The sequence below is a fragment of the Phocoena phocoena genome, chromosome 18, assembly GCF_963924675.1.
Source record: "Phocoena phocoena chromosome 18, mPhoPho1.1, whole genome shotgun sequence".
NCBI classification, from domain to species: domain Eukaryota; kingdom Metazoa; phylum Chordata; class Mammalia; order Artiodactyla; family Phocoenidae; genus Phocoena; species Phocoena phocoena.
Genome location: NC_089236.1, coordinates 52,875,377 through 52,899,789, shown reverse-complemented (window position 1 = coordinate 52,899,789; position 24,413 = coordinate 52,875,377). Strand labels below are relative to the sequence as shown.

Genomic DNA, 24,413 nt, shown 5'->3' with positions numbered 1-24,413 from the left:
TCTCTGATGATTTTCATGCCCCCTATAGGTATCGGGTCCTTCGACAGTAATAAAATCCAGAGATAGGCTGACAGTAACACTTCAAGAGATGGCAGGAAAAGAGAAGAGCCTCTGCTAGAGAAAATGAAGGAGGAATTTTAGTTCTCTCCTAGGGCAGTGACAGGGCTTGAAAAGAAAGGATCGTGCTCTTCCGTGTGGGTGGGGACCCATGCGGACTTGAAACTGAAGGGCAAAACAAAAGCAGCCTCTCCCCCACCCTCCCAACAACTAATCAAGGTTTAGGTATCACGGCGGGATACTTTTCTCTGAAAAGTCCTAGCGGGCTTGAAACACGTTTAATTCAGAGCCCGGTTCTAGTCTGAAGCCTCGAGCGTCGTGGGGTGTGTGAAAACTTGCCCTTGGTTTAGGCTCATCATCTGAAGAACTGAGAACCATGACAACTCCACAGCCTCCCAGGACGCGTCGCGGGCCGAGGACTGCCCTCTGCGGCCGCGGGCAGGTCCTGCTGATGCAGTGCAGGCGTCGCTCAAGGGGAAAGGTTGCCGCGCGGTCGCAAGAGGCGGGAGGAGTCTGTTGGTGATTGATGGGGAAGGGACGAATGAATAAAGGTACTTGTCTAGGGACAGCAAGGATCCCGAGCAAGCTGCGGAGGCTACACGGTCAGGCATTCCCTCAGCGTTTCGTCAGAGCCAGATCCGCCCGCAGCTGAAGGGAGGCGCGCTCTGCTCCAGGGTAGCCTGGAACCCAGCTGCGAGCCAAGTGCGTCCCGGGAAGGAGGTCCCCGCTGGTCCCGCTGCGCCTGGCGCGTCCGGTCCGCGAGGTAAAAGTTCTGGCTTGGTGTTGAATTAAAATCAGTGATTGAACCTTATCCTGGGGCTTCAGCTTGGATTACTTGTTTGGGGATTTTTTTTTTTTTTTTTAATGTATGGATACAGCGAATTACAATGGGGTTGGAGCGAAGGAGAGCGCGTGAGTGTTTGAAGCCACTTGGAGGGCACAGAAGCTTCCGCGTTAATGCAGATACTCCCCCAATCAGAACTGAGATGTCCCAGAGATTTTCCGAGTCAGCCGGCACACTCATGGGGGGTCCGGGGGAGCCCGAGCGCAGGCAGCCGGGAAGTAGCTGCTTTCACCCGCGGGGAGGAAGGAGTCTTGGCGTCCACACACAGGGTATCCGGGTTCCTGAGGAGTCAAATGCAGAGACTGGCACATCCCTTGGCCTCTAGGTGCCTTGATTTCCCCCGTCCCCACGCGCCCTTAGCCAGAACGAACACACACGTCTCCCTCTGGGCACAACAGGAGCTCAAAGCTTTGCTCTAGACACCCATCCTTTCCTCCCTGTCACACCCCTTCCAGAATACCCCACCTCACTGCGAGTCATTTACCCCTCGGGAAACGCAGGGGAGAAAAACCAGCGAAAGCTGGCTCTGGAAGGGCAGGAGACGGGCTCGGGAGGGTCACACGGGCCAGAGTCCCCCCACTGGCGCGCAAACTTGAGTTACTTTTGCGCGCGGATAGTGCGGGCGCGGCTGCGCTCTGCGCTAGCCGCTTGCAGGGGCGTGGCTGGGGTAGCTGACCCGGGTGTCCCGTCTTCCTTCCCTTGCTGATCTCCAGACTGAAAGCTGAAGAGTGGCCACCCGACTCCCCCTGGAGCAGGCAGCAGCATGCAGCCGCTGCCCAGCCTGTGCGGACGCGCCCTGCTGGCGCTGATCCTTGCCTGCGGCGTGGTGGGGGTCCAGGCTGAAGAGAGGGGATTCCCGCCGGCCGGGGCCACTCCGCCACTTCTGGGGGCCGGAGAGATAATGGCGCCCCCAACTAAGACCTCCTGGCCCAGGGGCTCCAACGCCAGCGTGCAGCGGTCGTCCGCATCTCCGCAGATGCCGAAAGGAGCGAGAATGGCGGGAACCCCACCGCGCACCCTTCCCCCGCCCCCGTGCGAAAGACCCATCGAGATCAAGGAGACTTTCAAGTACATCAACACGGTGGTGTCCTGCCTAGTGTTCGTGCTGGGCATCATCGGAAACTCCACACTGCTGAGAATCATTTACAAGAACAAGTGCATGCGAAACGGCCCTAATATCTTGATAGCCAGCCTGGCCCTGGGAGACCTGCTGCACATCGTCATTGATATCCCCATCAATGTCTACAAGGTAAAGGGTGCCTGCTAATATCGCAATGGGAGGGCACACCGTTAGGAAGGGGGAGATGCCAGAGCCTTTGCAGGAAGCTTAGTCACGAAGATCCGTCCCTTCCTAGAAGTCAGTAATCATTGGAACCAAATAGCCTTCTGGTTTCAGTAGCCCACTGCTAAGCCTGGAAAAAGCATAGTCCCCAGACCAGCAGCATAAACATAACTTGGAAACTTGTTAGAAATGACATCTTATAGACCCACCTCAAACCCTACTAATCCAGAAACTCTGGGTGAAGCACAGTAGTTTGTATTTTAACAAGCCCTGCACGTAAGGTTTAAGAACCACTGGTCCTGAAGGACCTTGTCCCTAAATCCAGCTCACAAGGTACATTCTCTCTACTCAGAAACTGATGATTCGTGGACTGGCAGGATTGTTATCACCTGAGAACTTGTTAGAACTGCAAGTCCAACCCAGGCTTATTAAATCAGAATCTGCATCTTAAAATACCTAGGTGATTCAAATGCATACTAACCTTGGGAAGCATTTTCTTAAAGGACCCTAACAGTAGAAAGGCTCGAATAGGTTTTTAGGAGACAAACGGTCTAGAAGAAAGAGACCCAGACAGGAGAGTAGGAAAACACCTGCTGTGTTAGTTCACCTGCTGTGAATGACCATACTGTACCTACCCTTTACTGAATGCCTACGATGGGCCAAGCGCTGAGATAGATGTGTTACTTTCCTTTACTCCTTCTGACAACCCATGAGTAGACATTACTCCATTTAACAGATGACAGGATGTTCAAGGTCTCACAGTGAGTAAGTGATGGAGGTGAGGAGGATCAGGCTCAATCTGTCAGGTTCCAAAGTGCAAACTGCACCCCATCAATGACTTTGTGGACAAGACCAAGGACACTGAACACAAAGTCTCTAACAGTTTCAGTAGCTAACATCATTATGTGATTACTGCAGGCATCAGAGGGAACGGGCTTGAAGAGCTAGGGCAGGACGCAAACCCCTACACTCTGACTCCCGCTTTGAAGCTCTGGACACTTCCCAACATCTCTGGGCCTCAGCATCCTCAACTCTACAATAAAGTTTCTAGTGCCCACCGACTGGGGTTTTGTGGTGTTAAGAAAAATAGCCTAAGTGAAAGAGCTGGAAAATTTTAAAGGGCGATGCAAATTTGTAAAACTCTGCTTCCTCATCGTAACCAGCAATAGGAAGTCATGCATAAAAACAGAATCAAAAGTGTAAGGGACCGGGAATGTACTTTGGGGATTTGCCTAAAGCTAGTCCTGGGCTCAGTACAAGGGAAAGAAAAGGCATGTTGGTTTAGGAAAGGATTGTGGGAGATACTTTGATCTTTGTGGCAGGAGAAGTCACCAGATGGCATGCCTTTAAATTGCCTTTTATGAATATCTGGAAATCCTAATCCAACAAGGCATACATTAAGGAATTCTAGAGATTTCTGAGATTTAGAGACAGGATTTGGGTTAGGATCCAGGTCCTAGAAGGCAACACTTCCAGAAATGAGGGATTAATAGATGAAATCTTAAATTCCTGCATGGCTACCAGCTCTTGTGAACTCTGAGGGTTTCCTGGGAGAAGCACAGGCTGAAATGGGTCCCTTAAATGCAGTCATAGATCCATTAGGGCCAGAAGGAACCCATTTTAGGAGTCCTACAGACTAAGTCTTACCATTCCAATGTGGCAGGAGAATTTCAATTCAATTCCTCAAAACTGACTTGAGAAATTTTAGAGTACAAGGTGTTGTGAGAAGTTTTAAATAAGTAATAAGATCCTTCTGAAAAGGGAGATTACATCTAGTTTTGCTAGGCTTGCACAGAGTTTTGTGAAAGATTGTTTAGGAAGGTCCCAGGAAACCCCACATGGTCAGCCCATTTAGAAACCCTCCTAAGTCAGCCAGCAGATGAAGTGCTGTATGGAAGGTTGGATTGAGGGCATTTTGCCTCCAGATCAGATGTAAATCACAGCTCTTCCAGGACCATCTTTCTCTGTCTGGCTAAATTATTACATTCGATAAGCCAGAGACTATCCTACTCCCAAAGGACACACAGCTTTTCCTTTCCTTTCAAATTCCTTTATGATTTCCCTAGGAAGTTACAACGTTTTGCCTGAAACCATTCAGTCTGTTAAAGCTGTGTTTCTATTTCTGAAATAAACAAACTGAGTCATTACAAATCTGGCCATGTAATCATCCTTTTTGGTCATGAACAAATCCATCACATAGAATTAGGTCCCATCACTAGGTTTGCCATCAGTGAATCCTACATAGTGGCTTTTGGTTTATTTTTATATTGTGCATAAATATGTGTCATTTGAGATATAACAGTAATGGCTACCATTTCTTATGTACTCAGTACTTGGTTTAGTTCATTAAATCACTGCAGCAAACCCTATGGAAGAAGTATTGTTATCACCCCTGTTTTATGGGGAAACTACATTTTGGAGAGGTAAAGAAGTAAATTGCTCGATGTCACACCACTAGAAGGTCGATGTCACACCACTAGAAAGTGATGAGACTAGGGCTTGAACCCAGACCTTCTGGCCCTAGAACCCGTGGTCCTCCTGGCCCCCTGCACAGAGTGAGATGAGCATCGATAGCCCTTCTCCAACCTGGAGTATTGTTAGGACCTCATTTCAGTGCAGTGCTGCAATGGGACTCACTACTACATAGTAGGATACTTGGTAAGCATTTTCAGTTTTAATTTGAGTCATCTGAAGATTTCTATCTCCTGAAATCCCTTTCAGACGATCCGTAATGTATAATACTGATATCACTGTTTGTTATTCTAAAGGCTTTATTTACAAAAACACCTAATCCAGGGCTAGTTAAAAGCCATTTTCCCTTAAATAATTGTGACACCATATAAGTTACAAAAAATGCATTTATAATTTCAGAGGAGTCAAGTATTATACTTCATACAAAGCAATTGAAGTGAATTATGAGTGCCATTTAAATTTATCGTAAAGTGGGGGACTTGAATCTCTAAACTAGCAATTTCTAATTTTGTTTTTGTGGGATGCTATTATTCTCTTGAGAATCCAGTTAATTATCCATCTTATATGTTATATATAATTAATATATAAATAGATAATTTATATATACATTATAATTAATAGATTCTATAATGCACATTCACAATTTCTGAGGGTTCATAGAATCCCGCAGCTCCTCTGTTGGTTTACCCACAGGCCCAGAAACATCAACGTGAATCTATTACATTGATCTGGACTTCAGTAAATCTAGAGTTCAGTAAAGTGGACAAACCACAAAATGTCATAGATCTGGCTGGAAGCCATGTTCCTTGATGCGGCTGTAGAACGGGATGGGACTTCACAGGGAGAGGCTGCTGTGAGGGCTGACAAAGCCCAGGAAATGTGTGTACTCTGCTCTGACTCCCTCAGGGAACTGTTTCTCTGGAAACTTCTAGACAGTCTTTTCACCAGGGCTCCTGTGTCAAGGAGGCAATCCTGATAGATCGATGTTGTGGGAGACTCAGCAAATCGAAGCTCTAAAAGAGCTTCAGCTAATCATGAGAACCTGCTGGAAATAAAAGCCTCGTTTCTCCTTCTCAGCAGCGCACACTAGGGCTGTCACTGCATTACATAAGAGCATCCAGATGAAAAATGAAAAAGCAAGCGTCCAAAAAGGATGTTTAAAAATATAGATGTATACATGTGCATATGTAAATATATTAAATGTTATAAAGAATGTATAGATGCATAAGTACATAGGTGAATATCGTTGGTCGCAGTGCCTGGCACAAAGTAAGCCAGTAATAAATGTTATTAGGATGCGTGTGAGTGTGTGTGTGTGAATAAGAATGGAAACTTGGGGTTTCTTTTTTCAGCTTTTGCCATTATAAACATGACTACAAATAACATCTTTGCCCATATGGCTTTGCACACATGTGTGACTATATCCGAAGGGTAAATTTCTAGAATTAGAATGATTGAATCAAAGGATATGTACATTTGTAATTTTGATAGATATTGCCATACTGTACCCCGAAATTATTGTTGTACTCTTAGTTTGAATCACTATTTTATGTAACATCTCCATATACATATATATGTATCAATGTCTATCTTTATTTTTTTTTTTTAAACATCTTTATTGGGGTATAATTGCTTTACAATGGTGTGTTAGTTTCTGCTTTATAACAAAGTGAATCAGCTATACATATACATATGTTCCCATATGTCTTCCCTCTTGCGTCTCCCTCCCTCCCACTCTCCCCATCCCACCCCTCCAGGCTGTCACAAAGCACCGAGCTAATATCCCTGTGCCTTGCGGCTGCTTCCCCCTAGCTATCTACCTTACTACGTTTGTTAGTGTGTATATGTCCATGACTCAATGTCTATCTTTAATACATACATGGGTAACTATGCCAGTATTTACATGGTCCATGTATGTACCTGACCCCAAAACCAGTGTTTAAGCATCTGATGTGAGGATGAATATCTCCTTATTCACAAGCTACTTATTGTGCCATTCCTGTGTAGACTAAAATGAATGGAATAATCTAGACATTTGTTGCCTATAGGAGCCTAGAGTAAGTTGGAGTAGCACCAATGTCAAAGCTGTATAGGAAGAGCTGGGTATACTTGTAGATGCTGTGAAGTTGTTTATGTTGTTGTTGGTGGTTGGTTGTTTAGTTGGTTTAGTTTAGCTGTGATTTTTAACAAGCCTTGATTGCAGGTTGAAGTTAAAATTTCTTTAACTTCTCTTAACATCTTAAGAAGTTAAAAATGCTTCAGCAAACAATGAGTTTTTAAATTATAACAAGTTCATTCTCTTTGTACTATATTTGCATGGAATAACTGACTCAATATATATATAGTTCACATAAATATAATGTAATATAAATATAATAAATAACATAAATATAGCTTCCTTTATGTGTAAGCAAATTGAGTTTGAAAACAAATCTCCTTGGAAACTGATGACAGATATCCACGTGGGCAGACTTTGACAAGGATCCAAGTATAATCAGGTGTCTAGTGGTGATGGAGAGCTTTCTAAAAATTGAGCTGGTGACCCGTTGGAGTGCCTCTAGATGGTTTTCTTGTTGAGACTTCGTAGGCTTAGAGTCAAAGAGGCTGCCTTCATAGCTCTGAGAAGCATAGCTACTGACCTTTAACGTTTAACTACTTAAGGTGGGGTACGTGTAACATTAAAGTGCTGGTATGTCAAAATGGGAATTGCTTCACTGAACCCTCAAGTGAGTTTGGAGCGAAGTGACCTTGTCACGTAGTCAGACATTCCTGCTTGTAACACAATCAAAGCTGTCTTTCTGAACAAAATCACCTTTCTCACTCTCCAGTCTTAGACTACTTCTAGTACTTAATAAGTCTGCATATAATTAACTAATTTCATAGTTAGAAGTAAAAGTGAATGAAGGACCAGCAAACTTAACTTTCAAAGTTATACTTTTCTGATTAGTAAATGCAGTTTATGCATATAGAGCAATAGAAGAAGTAAAGGTATCATTGGGTAGGGGAGTCTAACTTTGCCCAAGATAATAACACTGTACATATTTCCAGTTAAGTAACTGAGATATTTTAGTGACATTTTTGTGATGTCTAGAGACACCTTAGTAGCAGAAGCATTTTGTACCCAAAACAGAACCTAGATACCTTTGAGGTTCATTTATTTAAAGCAACAAAATTTTTAAGGAGTGTTAATTAAGCACATTTGAAGCATTAACATTTTAAAAGTGTTAATAAAGAGTAAGACTGTTAGCTTTGCATGACCTTGGGTCAATTAATAAATAAAGCTAACCCCCCAACACCCACCTAGCATAGTGCCTGCAACAATCAATTCCAGACAAATGCTTGTTGACAAAAGATGTTATACTCATATTTTTATAACTGTCCAAAAAAAGGGGGGGGGAAATTTTGTTCTTTTTTCTATGTGTATGAGGATATTGGCCACAACAGAATAATAGGTCAATAGCAGATGTCAAATAGCCCAGACACTCAAGACTTCCTATTTCTGATTCACCGCTTCACATGTTGGCTATGGATGCCTGTGACAAAATGGTGGGCAAACTCTTGGCCTTGGGCAATGAAATGTTCCCCAGGTTAACTCGCGGGTGCTTCCTGTGTTTGCCTTTGATCTGTCACTCGGTCACTCCAGAAATCCAAGGCTCTTAAAATGTCAAGGCAATGTTTCTTTCAACGTGGTAAGGCTTATCTATCAAAGGCTTTACATTTTTTTCTTTGCTCATTTTTAAATGAATCGTTCAAGATTGAAGGCATTTCCATAGTTGTACAAGAGGATGACACAGCCAAGACCATGTTGTTTCAAGGCCAGGGAGCCAGGGTCTTCATTTTCCAAAGAAAACCATATAAGGTATGGCTAATGCGCTATAGTTGATGATTTTTAGAGAAACATGCCAAATGCTAATCAATGATTAAGTGCTCTCAGGGGTGTTGACAGATAAAGCCTGAGCTGAAATAAGATTCTAGAGGTAATTTATGATGTGAAACATTCTCTTTCAGGACTTTGCAAAGTTAAGAAGAGGTTGGTTATGTTTGGGAGATAGCTGAGCACGGTGTATGGATATACCTTAGCCAGCAACTTCTCTAATTTCAGACTTTTTTCCTTTCCAGTGCTTTTACTTTAGAGATTGATTATTTCTCTTTCCCTATAGATTCTCTGGTGAAAATGTAAAGGAACAAGAAAACGGCCAAACTAGGATGGTAGGAGAGAGAGGGAAAGAGGATTGTTCTTGAGTCAGAAGTTTATTAGCAAAGTTGACAGAAGCATTTATCAAGCAGTGTTCTGTCCCTGAGTCTCCCAGCCATATTCTCACCACCTAACTCACATCCCCTCTCTATTTCTCTCCTCCTTAGCTTCATCATGGTTTCCAGAAAGGAGGAAGCCTATTCTCTGGATGTTTACTTTGTACATATCTTCTTCCCTCTCACACAGTGTTTTCAAATTATGTTAACGGGCTTTTGAATTCCATGGTAATCAAACGCTTTCTCACCATAGCTTATCCCATAAGCCATTTTCTGGATAGAATTAGGTTTAAGTAAGACATGAAAATACTTAATAAGATTTGTTGAATTCTTTAAGTTTGAGAGTCACTTTCTGAGCCATGAGGCCATCAGGTTATAATTCTTTAGTTTCTTCAGGTGTCACAGCCATCTTAGAAGATCCAGCTCAGCTAAGTGAATCTGACCATAAAGCTAGGTTTGTGAATAGCATGTCTTAATGCTCTTAGTTGAATCTTTTCAAAATATGTGACATGTCAATGAAAGGTTTTAAGCACAAACTGTGGATAAGTTTTTAAGTTCAGGTAATAGGAGAGTAGCAATCCATTTATTTATTGGCCTGTTACAGACTTGGAAATAAATTTCACTGTAACAAAAGTAGGGATATATATTTAAGGTGAACTTAAGTTTCTCTAAGACATATTTATTTTTTATCTTTTTCCTATCTCTTTGCTTCTCTTAAAGATTTTGTTTCCAGAAACTTAATTCATTTTAATGGAGTCATTCTTCTATTTCAGCAAGTGATAGGAATCTTTCCAGAGCAGTGGAAAGCCCTCCCTTTGCCAGTGTGCACACAACAGATTCCTAGGACAGGGCCTCTGCCTTGAACAACTCCAGGGGGCACTGTTCATATTGTGGTATTTAAATGGTACCCCTGGGGGATAAGCTGACATTATTCCTCACCCACATATTCTAACCCACATGGCCTAATCTTTAAGTGATTAAGTGCATTTTAATGGACCCAGGATGGAACCGGTAACTGATATTCGTCCCCAAGGGCACGGGTGCAATGTATGTCAAGAAAATATTGTCTATGCACTTGACCAGCAGCTTAAATTCTCACTGTATGTTTGAATAAGAAGAAAGAAAGGGAGATCCGACATGGGAAATCCTTGAATGAGGGTGTACTGTCTTATTAAGACGCCAGTTCAATCGCAGAAAAACTCTTATCTGCTACAGGAAACAGAGATAAAAGCAGCAGAATACACCCTTCCCCAAACTTGTGAAACACAACCACTCCATTATTTCCTTCTTTTGACTCTGACTGTAAAAACATTTCTATAATGCCAGTCATTTGAAAGAAATGTTCACAGTTCATCACCAGATGGAACAGACAGCAATCCGGCAAAGCAACCTTAGTTGTCATTTTTAATGTGTTGCTCACCTACCTTCTTAAATGACCGTCTCTTACAGCGTCTCTATGCTTCCAGAGTCCATCTCCACCAAATTTACAACTAAAGCACCTCACTGAATCCCATCAGATAGTGAGAAACAGTAGGTTCTGTTTTTTTAAAAGTCGTTTCCCTGATAGGTTTGAGTAGGGGAGAGAGGGGAGGGGAGGAATTTTGCTTTCCACCTTTTCCGGGCTGCTTGGAAGGCAGAGGTCCAAGAGAAGAGCTAACGCCTCAATCCCAGAGGCCCTGGCTCTATGTGTCAAGAAGACCTGATCATCTGGAAAGGAGGAGGGCATGCACTAGACAATACAAAAATCAATCAATATATAAAATGCACAGTCATCCCAATTCTCTAAAGAAATTGTTTCAAATATGAGAACTGAAAAGTTCATGACAAAAGTTTTATCACAACATTTTTGCCTTATGATCAAATTCATTTATTTGTCCATGAACTCATTCATTCACCGTTGTTCAACAACATTTAATGAGCAGTCACTGTGTGCCAGGCACTGTGCTAGGCACTAAAAATGTTGTAGAATATTCTGAAACAAAGAAACAGTTAAAGCTCAGTGTATACTGTTAATTTTAAAAAAAATAGGAAAGGAAAATGGTATATATGGTTAATGAGGCTATTGAACATTTGTTAGTGCAAGATGGTTAACTTTGGCATTTCCTAACTCTACGGGGCTAGATGCCTTTGGGCATTAAGAGTGGTGTGTAGTAATTGGATTTTCTCCATTTAATTTCTCTAGAATGTAATTTTTAATTACAAAAAGAATTGAAAAATATAAATCCCCCAGTTGGAGAGATTTTGTAGGACTCACTTAATCATACTTTTACAGAAAGGATATTTATTTTCTGTTCATCTTATTTATCCTTTTAGAAGTTTAAAAAAATTATATAATATATATTTAATATAAAAATAATTTTAAAATATGATATAAAAGAATTTTTTGGATTCTTTGTTGACTTTTTCCTTTCTCAAACAGCTGTTTCCACATAAAGTTACGAAATCATGGCCATCCTGGTGTAGAAACCTTGTAGTCAGTATGACCAAGTCTTTTTTCAATCTAGTGTTTATTTATTTATTTGTGTTTACTTTACTCATACAAAAGAAATGTGCTAGGGAAGCAGTAGAAGCCTTAGGCGAAAGGGGCCAGCATGAGGACAGGCTACCATTTGTCAAATGGACACCACATTGCTCCTAGGACCAACACTAACAAAAGCTCTTTCTTGGATGAGCCATCACCATGTGAAAACCAATGTCAGATATGGGAGTATTTTCTGACTGGCTCACATTTGATAAATGGTAGGTAATATATATTCAAACTTAGTTTTAAACAGGACCTAAAAATTTAATTCACGTGGCAGGGACCTAGAAACAATATGGACCTCTAACATTCTTTTTGCGATCAGAGAGATTTGATTACGTGCATGATTTGTCTTCAGTATTCAGATCGTGCCCTTAAATTATCTAATTGAGTGGGGAAAACTGCAAATAAGGAATGAGAATGTATTATTGCTGGGTTTAAAGTTAAGAGTTGCCTCCTCTTGCAATAAAGGAGAATCAATTTCCTCTACCAAGAAGAAAGCTGTATCGTCGGACTTCAAATTATAGATGTTGGATGTCATTATTTTTGTCAAGAAACAGTGAAATAGTTAATTCCCAGGAATTATAAAAATCTCTAAGAACATTCTTTCACCAAATTTTAAAGATGGCATCTTGGTTGAGAGTGATTTTTTTTTTTTTAAGTTCACAGCTTTTCCCCTACCCAGGGCTTTGTTTATTATTAAACAAGAGGTTGACATCTTTTGCATTTTAAATAAGCTCCAAGCCCTAAATTGCCAAGGCATTGAGGCTGGAGGCCATTCAGACAGAGGTGAGCATCAGCAGTGGGTGTGGTCTCTGTCACAGGGTGTCAGGCTTCTTGGTGTCCCCACAAAGCCTTCTGATCAGAGAAGCAGAGGTTGCCAAAGTCATCCTTCTGACTGACTACAAAATAATAGAAGTGGGCACTCCGTCCCCCCACCTTCTGTGGCCTCTCAGGACTGGCAGCATTCAGGTCTGAGCTGAAATGATGAAGAGGTTTTTTTCAGTCTCTTTCCCTTCAGAAGGGTAGATTAGAAAACCGTAATCTCTCAGCTGTGATTAGGTTTCTGACTATCTCTGTGTTGAACTTGAAGAGAATTGCTACAATTTTCAGTTTGTGTTTCCCTGTCCTCTGTGATAACTTGGGTCAGAGGTTGGGCTGCAGGCCTCCCACTGGTATGAAGAGCAATCATCCAATTTCTAGGCTGAGCCAAAAACAATAGTAACCTCAAAACAGGGCCTGGATTCAGTGCAGGGCTCATTTTCATTGGCCAGACTTCTCTCCCTTCAGTGACCGGACACTCATTCATCTTGATTCATCTGATGGCTGTACCTATGTGATACTAATATTTGCATATTTGGAAATCATTGAAGACAAGAAAACACTTGACACTCTCTGAATTTTTGGAAAGTAGATGAATAAAATAGCAGGGGGGTTAGAAGAAAGTTTTACTCTACATCTAGATACTTTACCGTTGTTTGACACATAGTTATGGGTTTTAAAATACTAATATTAATTTAATTCTAAACACTCTTCATCTAAGATCAGCTTCTTCAAAACATTATAGATTCTAGAATCAGACCACGTGGGTTCAAATGTGGATCTATTACTTACTTAAGTGAGTGACCAAGGACAAATATGTTAGTTATCTAAAGCCGAGAAGCGAATTACCCCGAAATTTCGCAACTTGAAGAATAGCATTTATTACCTGACACTCTCTCTGTGGGTCAGGAATTCAGGAGCTGCTTAGCTGGTGGTTCTGGCTCAGGGTCTCTCATGAGGGGCAAGATGTTGGCGGGGCAGCAGTCTTCAGAAGGTTTGCCTGAGGCTGGAGGATCTTTTCATTCACACACTTGGCAAATTAGTGCCAGCCGTTTTTAGGTGGCCTCAGTTCCTTGTCACCTGCTGGAGTCTTCATAGGGGTGCTCGAGTCTTCTCCTGACACGGCAGCTCCCCCAGAATGAGTGATCCAAGAGAGAGCAACGAGGAAGCCATAATGCCTTCTATGAACTAGTCTCAGATGTCACACATCATCACACCCACTACATTCTATTCACTAAAAGCAAATCATTAGGTCCAACCCGTGTTCAAGGGCAGGAAAATGAGGCTTCACCTTTTGAAGGGAGGAGTATCAAAGAATTTGTGGGCATATTTAAAATCAACACAGCAAGTTAATAAACTTCTAAGTGCCCCTAAGTTTTTTTACCTATAAAATGGGGGTAATAGTAACACTACCTCATAGGATTGCTTTGGGAATTCAATGATATACCATGTGTAAAGGGCTTAGAATAGTGCCTAGTCCCTTGTAAGTACCATATATGTGTTAGTTTTGCTTCCCACCCCCCACCCCAATACATATAAAGGCAATCAGAATGATTAGACAGAATATTACCTGGATAGTTTGTACCAAACCGGGTCTGGCAGGGTTCTTTTAACTGTTTGGAATCTTTTTATTATGTTTCCAAGGGTGATTGGCAAGTCTTTTAAAGCACCTTGAGTTCATAGCTGGTTCAGACTTGCAGGACCCTGGCTCTTTCCCATTTCAGCCAATGTCTCCACCATTCACATGATCAACCTCCTTGAGTTTCCTGAGTCCTCATATCTTATATCCAACCCATCAACAAGTCCTGCTAGCTCTGCTTTCAATACATATCCAGTCTATATAACCCATTCTTTTCAGCCCCACGGCACCACAAGTTTCAGCCCACAATTTCTCATCAAAGCTTCCTTTCTTGACTCTACATTCTAGTCTACATAGAGCTTCCAGAGTGATCTTTTTATATTTTTTAATTAATTAATTAATTAATTAATTTGTTTATTTGGCTGTGCAGGTCTTAGTTGCGGCACGCTGGCTTCTCTAGTTGTGGTATGCAGGCTCCAAAGCACGCAAGCTCTGTAGATGCCGGGCTTAGTTGCCCCATGGCACGTGAGATCTTAGCCCCCCGACCAGGGATTGAACCTGCGTCCTCTGCATTGGAAGGCTGATTCCCTGGACCACCAGGGAAGTTCCCAGAGTGATGTTTTAAAAAATATAAATAAGATGATGCCATTTTCCATTTCCCTGTTCAAAATCTTGCAATGGACTTCCTAAAATAAAAACAAAAACCAAAAAAACCATTCAGACTCCTCCCTGTGCAACTACATCTCCTAGACACTTGGCCTGGACCACTCGACCCCAGCCTTGAGAGCCTCCTCTCACTAAGCTTCTTTTGACCTCAGGGCCTTTGCATTTGCTTTTTCTTCTGCCTAGAATGCTCTTTGCATGGCTTACATTTTTTAGTCAGGTCCCTACTGCAGGTTGCCTCTTCAGAGAGACCTTGCTGAGAAGCCTATCAAGAAAGCTCCCTAAATTCCACCATAATCTTTCAATATGGTGACACCATATTAAGTATTTATGTGTTTTGTGTTTGCCTCCATCACTAGACTGTAAGCTCCTTGAGAGCAGGGAGTTTGCCTTGTTCACTGATAGGCACTCTGTACTCCAAATGGTGTATGGCACATAGTGGGTACTCAATAAATGTTTGTTGAATGAATGAATGAACACGCAGAGTTATAAGTCAGCTCGTTAATCCAGAGGTCACAAGTTAGAGGCCGGACTGACACATAAAAATATTTGTTAATACAATGTTATCTGACAGTGTTTTTTTTAAAAAATATGAATTAGTTGACAATTTTTATAAATTGTGAGATTTCATATAAAAATTCCAATTTGGGGCTAAAAATCAAGATACTTTTGTATTGGGGATCTCTTGGCAAAAATCACATCAAGTTTATTAGCAGCAGCTCCATTTAGATAGGATTTACCCCAGACCCCCCTGTTCCCTATTATTCCTGACACCAATGACTTTCTTACACCTGGCTTCCTCCACTCTTCTGTTGCCTGCCTGGCCTTGCAGGCTTTCAGACCCTAGAAAAAGCGTATTTGCTCTAAGTATGCCAACATTTGTTCTACATGTCGGTGTAACTTTTCATGTCTACCTTAGAAATGAAATTGGTTCCACGTTGGAGCTCCGAGTCATATTCCTACTGAAACACACATTTCAGCTTTGGGTGCCACTCTAGTTACAGAACAATCACCCAGCATGACAAACTCCACAAAGAACCTTCACGAGTGAAAGAACGGAAAGACTCAATTGTGTTTCAAAATAGTTTTCACTTTTGGAAGGTTATTTTTTAAAACATTAAAACGCACACACAGACACGTAGATTTGAAATACTTTTCTTTATTTTCAAAACCTCATGAACGTTCGACCCAGATGTTTACCTAAAGTGATTCATTTACCAGGGTGGGGCACACCCAGTTGTCCTAAAAAAGAAAATCACTGAGTTTAACAATAGAAGGTTGCACAGTCTGAAGTCAGATAAACGGAAATATATGTACAGTACCAAGAACTAGGTCTTTTGCTCGCTGGATAGCCACTGCCTATATATTTTAGGGGGCTGAATATTTAAGCATCTGCTGTGTGTCAGGAGCTGTACTAGGCAATTGCAGAAGTTCTTTTCTGTTTGATGGGCTAGGGGTTCCAGACAGCAAAAACTTAACCAAACAAACAAGTATGGTATAATATATACAATAGGAGTTGATAAGTGCTCTGGATGAAACGGGCAGTGGGGTAGGATGAGGGAGATGGGGAGGCCTGACCAGTTCCTATACTTAACAGTGTGGTCAGGGTAGGTCATGTTGAAAAGATGAGATTTGAGTAAGACCTGAAGGAGGTCAAGGAGTTATCCAAGTGGATCTGTGGGAGGAAAGCCTTCCAGGATAAGGAAGAACCTCAAGTGAAGCCCTAAGGAAGGAGTGTGCCTGCTGGATTCAAAGAGCTGTGTGCCGAGTTACAGACCAGTTGACTAGAGTGAAGAATAAGTACACGAACACGCAAACTGTTCTCCACAGGAGTCATCTAGTCTCTCTGGCTAAGAAACATTTGTCTTTTTTGGTTGGTTTTTTTTTTGGCCATGCCACATGGCACGTGAGATCTTAGTTCCCCGACCAGGGATGGAACCCTGCTTTGGAAGCGTGGAGTCGTAACCACTGGACCACCAGGGAAGTCCCATGTCACCTATTTTTAGTTAACCTTGTTTTGATTTGGCCACCAGCTGAGTATTTGAGACTCTATAACAGTATGAGAGGCATTTTCAGCACTGCAGGCCCAATCTTGTAAGGGGAACTTAAGCAACTGGCCCCAGTTGGCCCTGCAGTGGAGGAGACCTTGACCCTAAGCTACTGTCTGTGTATAGCTAATTCTCCTGAACTGGCTGCCCTTTCATTATTCCCAATCCACTTTCTTGTTCCAGATATCAAACACAAGTGCTTTTCAGAGGAGTAGTCTATGAGAAAAAGAATAAGAACTGGAATTTGTTATTTTAACTCTACATGTTCATTTGTCTCCACTAAGTGATACATACAGTTCAGAGGGCGCCCTGTGAAAATCTCCCTAACAGAGCTTCGTGTCTCCTCAATGCAGCTACTTGCCGAGGACTGGCCCTTTGGAGTTGAGATGTGTAAGCTGGTGCCTTTCATACAGAAGGCCTCTGTGGGAATTACTGTGCTGAGTCTATGTGCTCTAAGTATTGACAGGTAAGAGCATATATCTAAGCCAGGTATATCCTGACTGCTATCTTAGTGATTGCTATGCTACTTAGAAAAGAAACTGTTTACTTCAATAAAACTAGGCTCTGCCAGCTTGGCAAATGATTATGTTTTACTCTTCAGATATCGAGCTGTTGCTTCTTGGAGTCGAATTAAAGGAATCGGGGTTCCAAAATGGACAGCAGTAGAAATTGTTTTAATTTGGGTGGTCTCCGTGGTCCTGGCTGTCCCTGAAGCCGTGGGTTTTGATATGATTACCACTGACTACAAAGGAAGTTATCTGAGAATCTGTTTGCTCCATCCCACTCAGAAAACAGCCTTCATGCAGGTAAATTTTACTCTTTTGTCCCCCTTTCTGTTGTTGCCTTATAAATATTTAGCTGTTTTTCCCCTGATCTCCTCTTCTTGGGAAGCTACTGATTTATGACTGTCCTTGGCATGAATTAAGAGTGTAGGTCCTAGGGCTGTGGGGTTAACGGTGACTAATGACTCAGGCTGCAAGAAGCTGGGTCACTACTTCTCCAAGAATCCCCTGGTGCTGAGGAATACAGATAAAGCAAGTTTACATGAGAGAATCGATTTGAATTTATAGCTTTTCGACTCAAATTCCCATAAGGACTGGCAGCTACTACATATTCTGTATGAAGCAGCACAGCAGTCATCAGAGCGAGTGTGTGGCTCAGGGAACGATCAAGTAGAAGTCGCCCTGGTATGGATGGATTGATCAGAATCCATGTGAATCCGTGAAGCTCGGTATGAATAACAAGCTTGTCCTCTCTCTAAAGGGAAAGCTGCCGTTGCAAAGAACTTCATCTTGGCCATTTATTCAAGAGCTTTTAATCAGGAAATAGGAAAAGAACGGTAATACTGGTCATCAGAAGATAGATCCTAAGTGTAAAAGGCTCTTCCCAACAGAATGGGTTAAGAGGAGTTAATGCAAAGGGGGCTGGTCCAAAGGTCACCAATGATTATTTTCTATTTTACACATAAGACAAGATAAAGCTTTATGAATATATGTATAGATCATGGTAAACAAAAGAATAAAGAGGGGCATTAATGTGAAATTGAGAATGAGACTGCTGTTTTCTTGTTTTTTTGTTTTTTGTTTTTTTTTGCGGTACGCGGGCCTCTCACTGTTGTGGCCTCTCCTATTGCGGAGCGCAGGCTCAGTGGCCATGGCTCACGGGCCCAGCCGCTTCGCGGCATGTGGGATCTTCCCGGACTGGGGCATGAACCCATGTCCCCTGCATCAGGCGGACTCTCAACCACTGCGCCACCAGGGAAGCCCTCTTGTTTCTTATTAGTTAAAATGAGAAAAGTACTGCACAGATTATGTAAATTCTACTCCAACACAGACATATCTGGAACGACAATTTTAAGAAAAAAGAAAAAAAAGCAGAAAAAAATAAGAGAAAAAGCATACTACAAGCAGCTTTGATTTTTAGTTGATAGGTTAGATGTATACATCCATTAGGTAAATGATTAATATAGACCTCTTCCTACCTGCTTTTCCCATAAACAAACTTGTTAAAAAGTGAAAAACTCCCATAAACACTAGGCTATCTTTACCCATTCAGATGTGGTATTTCACACAAAGAATTCCTTAAGGATAACTTGCATATGTGAAGACAAAAATATTTGAATTACCAAATATTTAAAATTTTGCCCAATTACTTACATTTTTATGTGTAGTGATAGCACACTTCCTTAGAGATTTGAAATGCTTTTTAGGAAAAGTTTGTTTCATTTGATTTAATTATTTGTTCAGCAGACGTGGCCTGAAAGATTCTACATAGTATTTATAAAATGGAGCGACTTTAGAAGATAATTTCTCCTTGATGAATATTTTTTAATTTAACGTTTGATATGTAAGATTTTCTTACAGAGGAATATTAAGTATAACATTCTCTCTTCCCCATAGTTTTACAAGACAGCTAAAGATTGGTGGCTATTTAGTTTCTATTTCTGCTTGCCATTGGCCATCACTGCATTGTTTTATACCCTGATGACCTGTGAAATGTTGAGAAAGAAGAGTGGCATGCAAATTGCTTTAAATGATCACTTAAAGCAGGTAAGAAAATAGAAATATTTGCTGACTCATGATTACAATCCTGATTATGAATATGAAAATTATCATGGATACACCACAGCATACTTCCTTTTTCTTGTGCTGGTATTTTTTAATACACAAAGAATATTTTTTATATTGTCTATCTGGAGATATTCTACATAGTCTAAAAAGATGTAAAAAGAGCCATTACTTTTTAAAGATGAGTCTCTAATCATTTTCTGTCTAATTCACATTAGCTATTCAGTTTAAAGCTCAGTGTCCTGAATTTTTACAAATGCCACTGATTTTTTGTAAACGATATTAAATATTTTGTTTGGAAAGCGAGAACGCTGCGATTATAATGAGTGTCTGATTATAATTCAGTGTCTGACTGTGGTTTTATTTCAGAGACGGGAAGTGGCCAAAACAGTATTTTGCCTGGTCCTTGTCTTTGCCCTGTGTTGGCTTCCTCTTCACCTCAGCAGGATTTTGAAGCTCACTCTTTATGATCGGAATGATCCCAATAGATGTGAACTATTGAGGTAAGAAAGATAAAATAGAAATAATTGTGTAAATAAATGCCATTCAGAAGTTTGTCCATTGATTCCTTTCATTGGCAAGAGAGAGAGTACCATTTTTCTAATCCTTAGGGAGCAAATAAGATGGCCATCTTTTTACCTTTACTCCTATTTCCAAGGGAGAAGTAAAGGGACTTAGGAGAACACTGGGAATGGAGAGCCAGGGTTGTCCAAATGAGTGAGTAGCACAATTGAAAACGTTAGGTCTGATTCTCCTTTGCACTTTGTAAATCCTTTCTTTTCATTCAGCCTCAGCACTTCCAAAAGAGATTTCATTTTTAAAATTATTATTAATTAATTAATTTATTTATTTTTGGCTGCATTGGATCTTCATTGCTGCACGCGGGCTTTCTCTAGTTGCGGCGAGCGGGGGCTACTCTTTGTTGCAGTGCACGGGCTTCTCATTGCAGTGGCTTTTCTTGTTGCAGAGCACAGGCTCTAGGTGCACAGGCTCAGTAGTTGTGGTGCATGGGCTTAGCTGCTCTGCGGTATATGGGATCTTCCCGGACCAGGGCTCAACCCTGTGTCCCCTGCCTTGACAGGTGGATTCTTAACCACTGCACCACCAGGGAAGTCCTGAGCTTTCATTTTAAATGAGAGAATTGGGCATGGGGGGGTGAGGTGATGACAGGGACAGAGAATGAGAGAGAGAGATCATAATTGGCAAAGACTAGTGATAAAGTCAAAACCATTGTAAATGGCTAATTTTTTTGTTCACAAAAACACAAAAATCTGTAAAGAATATATGTTCATAGCAGCATATTTTTTTTACAGACATGTCTTGTATTATTTTTTGCAGCTTTTTGTTGGTATTGGACTACATTGGCATCAACATGGCCTCCCTGAATTCCTGTATTAACCCAATAGCTCTGTATTTGGTGAGCAAAAGATTCAAAAACTGCTTTAAGGTAAGAGAGTATTTGAAAATCAAAAGCCCTTTTTAATCTGGCATCAAATATAACCCTTCCAAACTATTAATATTTCTATCCAAAGAGATCTAGTCAATTGTTTTGCAGTTTCCCTAGTATTACATGATAGACATTTCTTTCTTATTTATTTATTTATTTATTTTATTTTTGGCTGCGTTGGGTCTTCGTTGCTGCGCATGGGCTTTCTATAGTTGCGGCGAGCGGGGACTGCTCTTCGTTGCGGTGCGCGAGCTTCTCATTGTAGTGGCTTCTCTTGTTGCGGAGCACCGGCGCTAGGCACACGGGCTTCAGTAGTTGTGGCTCGGGGGCTCTAGAGCACAGGCTCAGTAGTTGTGGTGCACGGGCTTAGTTGCTCTGCGGCATGTGGGATCTTCCTGGACCAGGGCTCGAACCTGTGTCCCCGGCCTTGACAGGCGGATTCTTAACCACTGCGCCACCAGGGAAGCCCTAGACGTTTCTTTTTAAATGTGAATTTTGCTCATAAATCACTATAATTGATTTCCGCCTACAAATCCCAGTCAACCATTCCCTACTGCCTCAACCAATCAATTTTACTCATAGAGTTACACAGAAAATGAATAAAAATTGCATGCATTGATGTCTGACAAATATCACATGATAAAATAAGAGCTACACATGATTAAAGGCACCGTTCCCATTTTTGGAAGATTTTGGACTATGCAGCACACTGTAGATTGTAACTAAGTTAGTTTCTTTTTCATGCAGAGGTGACAATAACGAGTCAAACAAAGCAGTTTAATTCAGGTTTTACCTCCACTTTTCTGCCTTCATTCTGTAGCAGAGAAGTGCTCCTTGATGTGGAATATGTGAAATTATTCCTCATTTGCCTGCTTGCATTTGTGTGTAACATCTATCCATCCATTCATTCACTCCTTCAACAATCTAGCATAAATAAAATATTCCCTTCCCTTATGTGGGAACGATTCACTTGTCCCTGGTGTAACAGAACCCAGATTCAGCTGCTCACCACTCATGTGCCAATAATTCGAGAGGCAAGTGTCAGTAGAAAAGAAAGGTGCTTTAATCAGAAAAGCCAGCAGTCTGGGGAGATGGTGGACTCGTGTCCAGAGACCAACACCAAAGATTCTGCTCAGCCATGAGTTTTTAAAGGGAAAAATGGAGGGGGAAGAATCTCAATGAATCATCAAGGCAGGAGGTTGGGTTCTGCCTCTCCCCTGCGGACAGACTGGCTGGCTCTCTCTTCAGATGTTATCTTGCCCGAGTGGTCTGCATGCAGGATTGCTTAGGGGGGGGCTACTGTGGGTAGACAGCTAGTCTTACTTGTTTTTATCTAGGAAGAGAATCGACAGGTTAGACAAGGCATGGCGTGCATTCAGGAGAGCATAAGTCAGGAAATAGTTTCAATTGATTAGTGATCACATTCCTATAATTAGGTTCTTTCAAGGTTAGAGGGGCACAGAAATGGGCAAACAGGAAAGGGGCAGAAGAGCTGCTTTCAGTTCCCCAATGTCAAACGCCATTCCATTTCTATGGGATTAGGGGCAAAGGTCTATCTTCTGTAACTTCTTCACGCTGACATGGGACGCCATATTCTCAGAGTGGAAGATGTCAACATGGGTCTGTAACATCTCTTTGCTGACAATTTTATCGTAGTTGCGTGCTTACATGTACGGGCAGAGCAAGCTACAATTATTTTGCTGCCCACCAAGATACAGATTATTATGAGCAATAATGTTAATCCCGTTCTCTTGAGGCTCGTTCTTGGACTTGTGCTGGCCACAGCTTCAGTACTGCTCAGGATGATGCAGTTTATGTCATGGAGTGGTCATCATGGAGTTAGCTTTTTCCCTCTGGTGGCAGTTACCGTACCTGTACAACAACTGGGGAATGTGCATCAGACACTGAGTCTGTGGCTCTATTGTCCTAATTATTAACTGCTGGGTTTTGTACTGGAGGGCGTGGTGCCTTGGTTCTGCTTGGTTCCACTGGCAGTTCATTATTGGAAAACCGAGAACTTAGCTTCCTTGTAAGACCAAAGGCAGTCTATAAAATTCTTTGCTTACTCATAAACTCATAGATTTTAGAGCTAGAAGAGAACGTCACCAGATCATGTCCCTCATTTTACAGAACAGAAAGCAATGGAACTCACTTTTTCTTATACATATAAATTCTCAGAAAACAAACAGAATTAACAGGATTTTTAAAAATCCAAGAAAAAATCTGGATGACTAAAACTGAGACACATATACTTTACAACCTTATTGTGTAACAGTATTGAAAAGTCACATGAGATTAAACACGTGGCTGAAAAAAATGGTGATGTAATATTAAGTTTATTGACGTGGAAAGATGTTTATGTCACTGTCAAGGCCATGGAGTAGTATGTATAGTCCAGTTTTATTAACATAATTATACACACACTTCCACAAACATGCACATATACAGTCATGCTGTAGATATGTGTGTGGTAATATTTCCATTTGCATAGGAAGAAGTCTTGAGTTATGTATTTATCAAAGATTAAAAGTATTTCTCAAGTAATCAAGAGTAAGTATCAAGAATTAAGAGTGGCTTTCTCTTTCAGTTTGAATTAAAAGATGAGGAAGTTTAATTATGTACATTTTTTCTTCTCTGTATTTTCTAGTTTAAAAGAATTATCATATACTACTTATGTAGTTATATGTTTTTAAGGGGAAAATAAGAGGGCATGGAGAGAAATTGGCAGAACTGCATATCATGCAAAGAAAGCCAGAATTCTGGAGAGTAGGAAGGGTTGTGATAGTGTAACTGATGTAAACTTATAACGAGTTACTTTGTTTTGTACAGTCATGCTTATGCTGCTGGTGCCAGTCATTTGAAGAAAAGCAGTCCTTGGAGGAAAAGCAATCGTGCTTAAAGTTCAAAGCTAATGATCACGGATATGACAACTTCCGTTCCAGTAATAAATACAGCTCATCTTGAAAGAAGGAATATTCATTTTCTTTATTTTGGACAGAAATCATTAAAACAATGAGGCATCCGCCAAACAAAACAAAACAACTGTGTGTTTGCACAAAACGATGTAAAAATGTAAGAGTGATTATTTTCTTAACACTCAGAGTTACTCATGACATTTTATGAGCTGTTTACAGCATGAGAAGAAAAGCGATGAGAATTAAGAAAGCCTCATTGTGAAAGCACTTAATCCTTTACAGTCAGCACTTCAATGTGGCTCTTCCGAACTTCTGGTATATTCATACACCACTTACGTTTAAATTGAGCTCACTCAGAATTCCTATTAAAGATGTTTATTTTTTATATTAAGGTGAATCGGATGCAAAGGATAAATGTGTTGCTGCGAAACAGAATTTTTAAATGAAATTTAAATTACTCAATTTAAAATTTAAAAAATCTTTTAAAGGACCTTTTCTATTAATAGTCTCACACCACTGGTTGGACTGTAATTGGAGGCAAAATATGAAAGCAGTTCAGCTGGTGTATTTTTTTTGATGTTAGAGACATATTTAAATGATCAGGAGGGAGTATCAGAGAGATTGAGGTTTTTGAAAATATTAACTTTACATTCAGATAAGATCAAGTGTCACAAAGGGACAGAGAGAGAAGGTTTGGAATGCCATCCCAAAACACTGCTTTGAAATCTCCTATTCGTGTACTCTGCAAAGAAAATACTACCTACAGTTTTTTTGAGGATTATTAAAACATTCTTCTTCTTTCACTATTGTAGTTTAAATGCTATTTGTTTCGTTTTGTCATCTGTAAATACTTAGCTACAATACACAACATGTAGATCATTAAAGGAAGGGCAGGCTCCAGTGTTCATACCTTTACAATGGAGAGATGCCAGGAACCCCATAATG

At 41.1% G+C, this 24,413-nt stretch overlaps 1 protein-coding gene across 2 annotated transcripts; it reads left to right on the top strand.

Annotated features, from left to right (window-relative positions):
• Nucleotides 1–734: 734 nt before the first annotated feature.
• Nucleotides 735–23,894, top strand: EDNRB (endothelin receptor type B). 2 transcript variants are annotated; one of them, XM_065896311.1, is made up of 8 exons: nucleotides 735–820; nucleotides 1,615–2,150; nucleotides 16,893–17,005; nucleotides 17,141–17,345; nucleotides 18,939–19,088; nucleotides 19,476–19,609; nucleotides 20,445–20,553; nucleotides 23,383–23,894. In XM_065896311.1, the coding sequence occupies exons 2-8, from the start codon at nucleotides 1,665–1,667 to the stop codon at nucleotides 23,515–23,517; spliced, it is 1,332 nt and encodes a 443-aa protein (XP_065752383.1). In that variant the 5' UTR covers nucleotides 735–820; nucleotides 1,615–1,664; the 3' UTR covers nucleotides 23,518–23,894. The 2 variants fall into 2 exon arrangements, with proteins under 2 accessions (XP_065752383.1, XP_065752382.1); XM_065896310.1 differs by lacking the exon at nucleotides 735–820 and having other exon boundaries at nucleotides 1,505–2,150.
• Nucleotides 23,895–24,413: the final 519 nt, after the last annotated feature.

Excerpts from the sequence above, each read along its gene's own strand:
- EDNRB (XM_065896311.1), top strand. The coding sequence starts at position 1,665 with ATGCAGCCGCTGCCCAGCCTGTGCGGACGCGCCCTGCTGGCGCTGATC. Across the intron at positions 2,151-16,892 it reads TCCCCATCAATGTCTACAAG|CTACTTGCCGAGGACTGGCC; the intron begins GTAAAGGGTGCC and ends TCCTCAATGCAG. Across the intron at positions 19,610-20,444 it reads AATAGATGTGAACTATTGAG|CTTTTTGTTGGTATTGGACT; the intron begins GTAAGAAAGATA and ends TATTTTTTGCAG.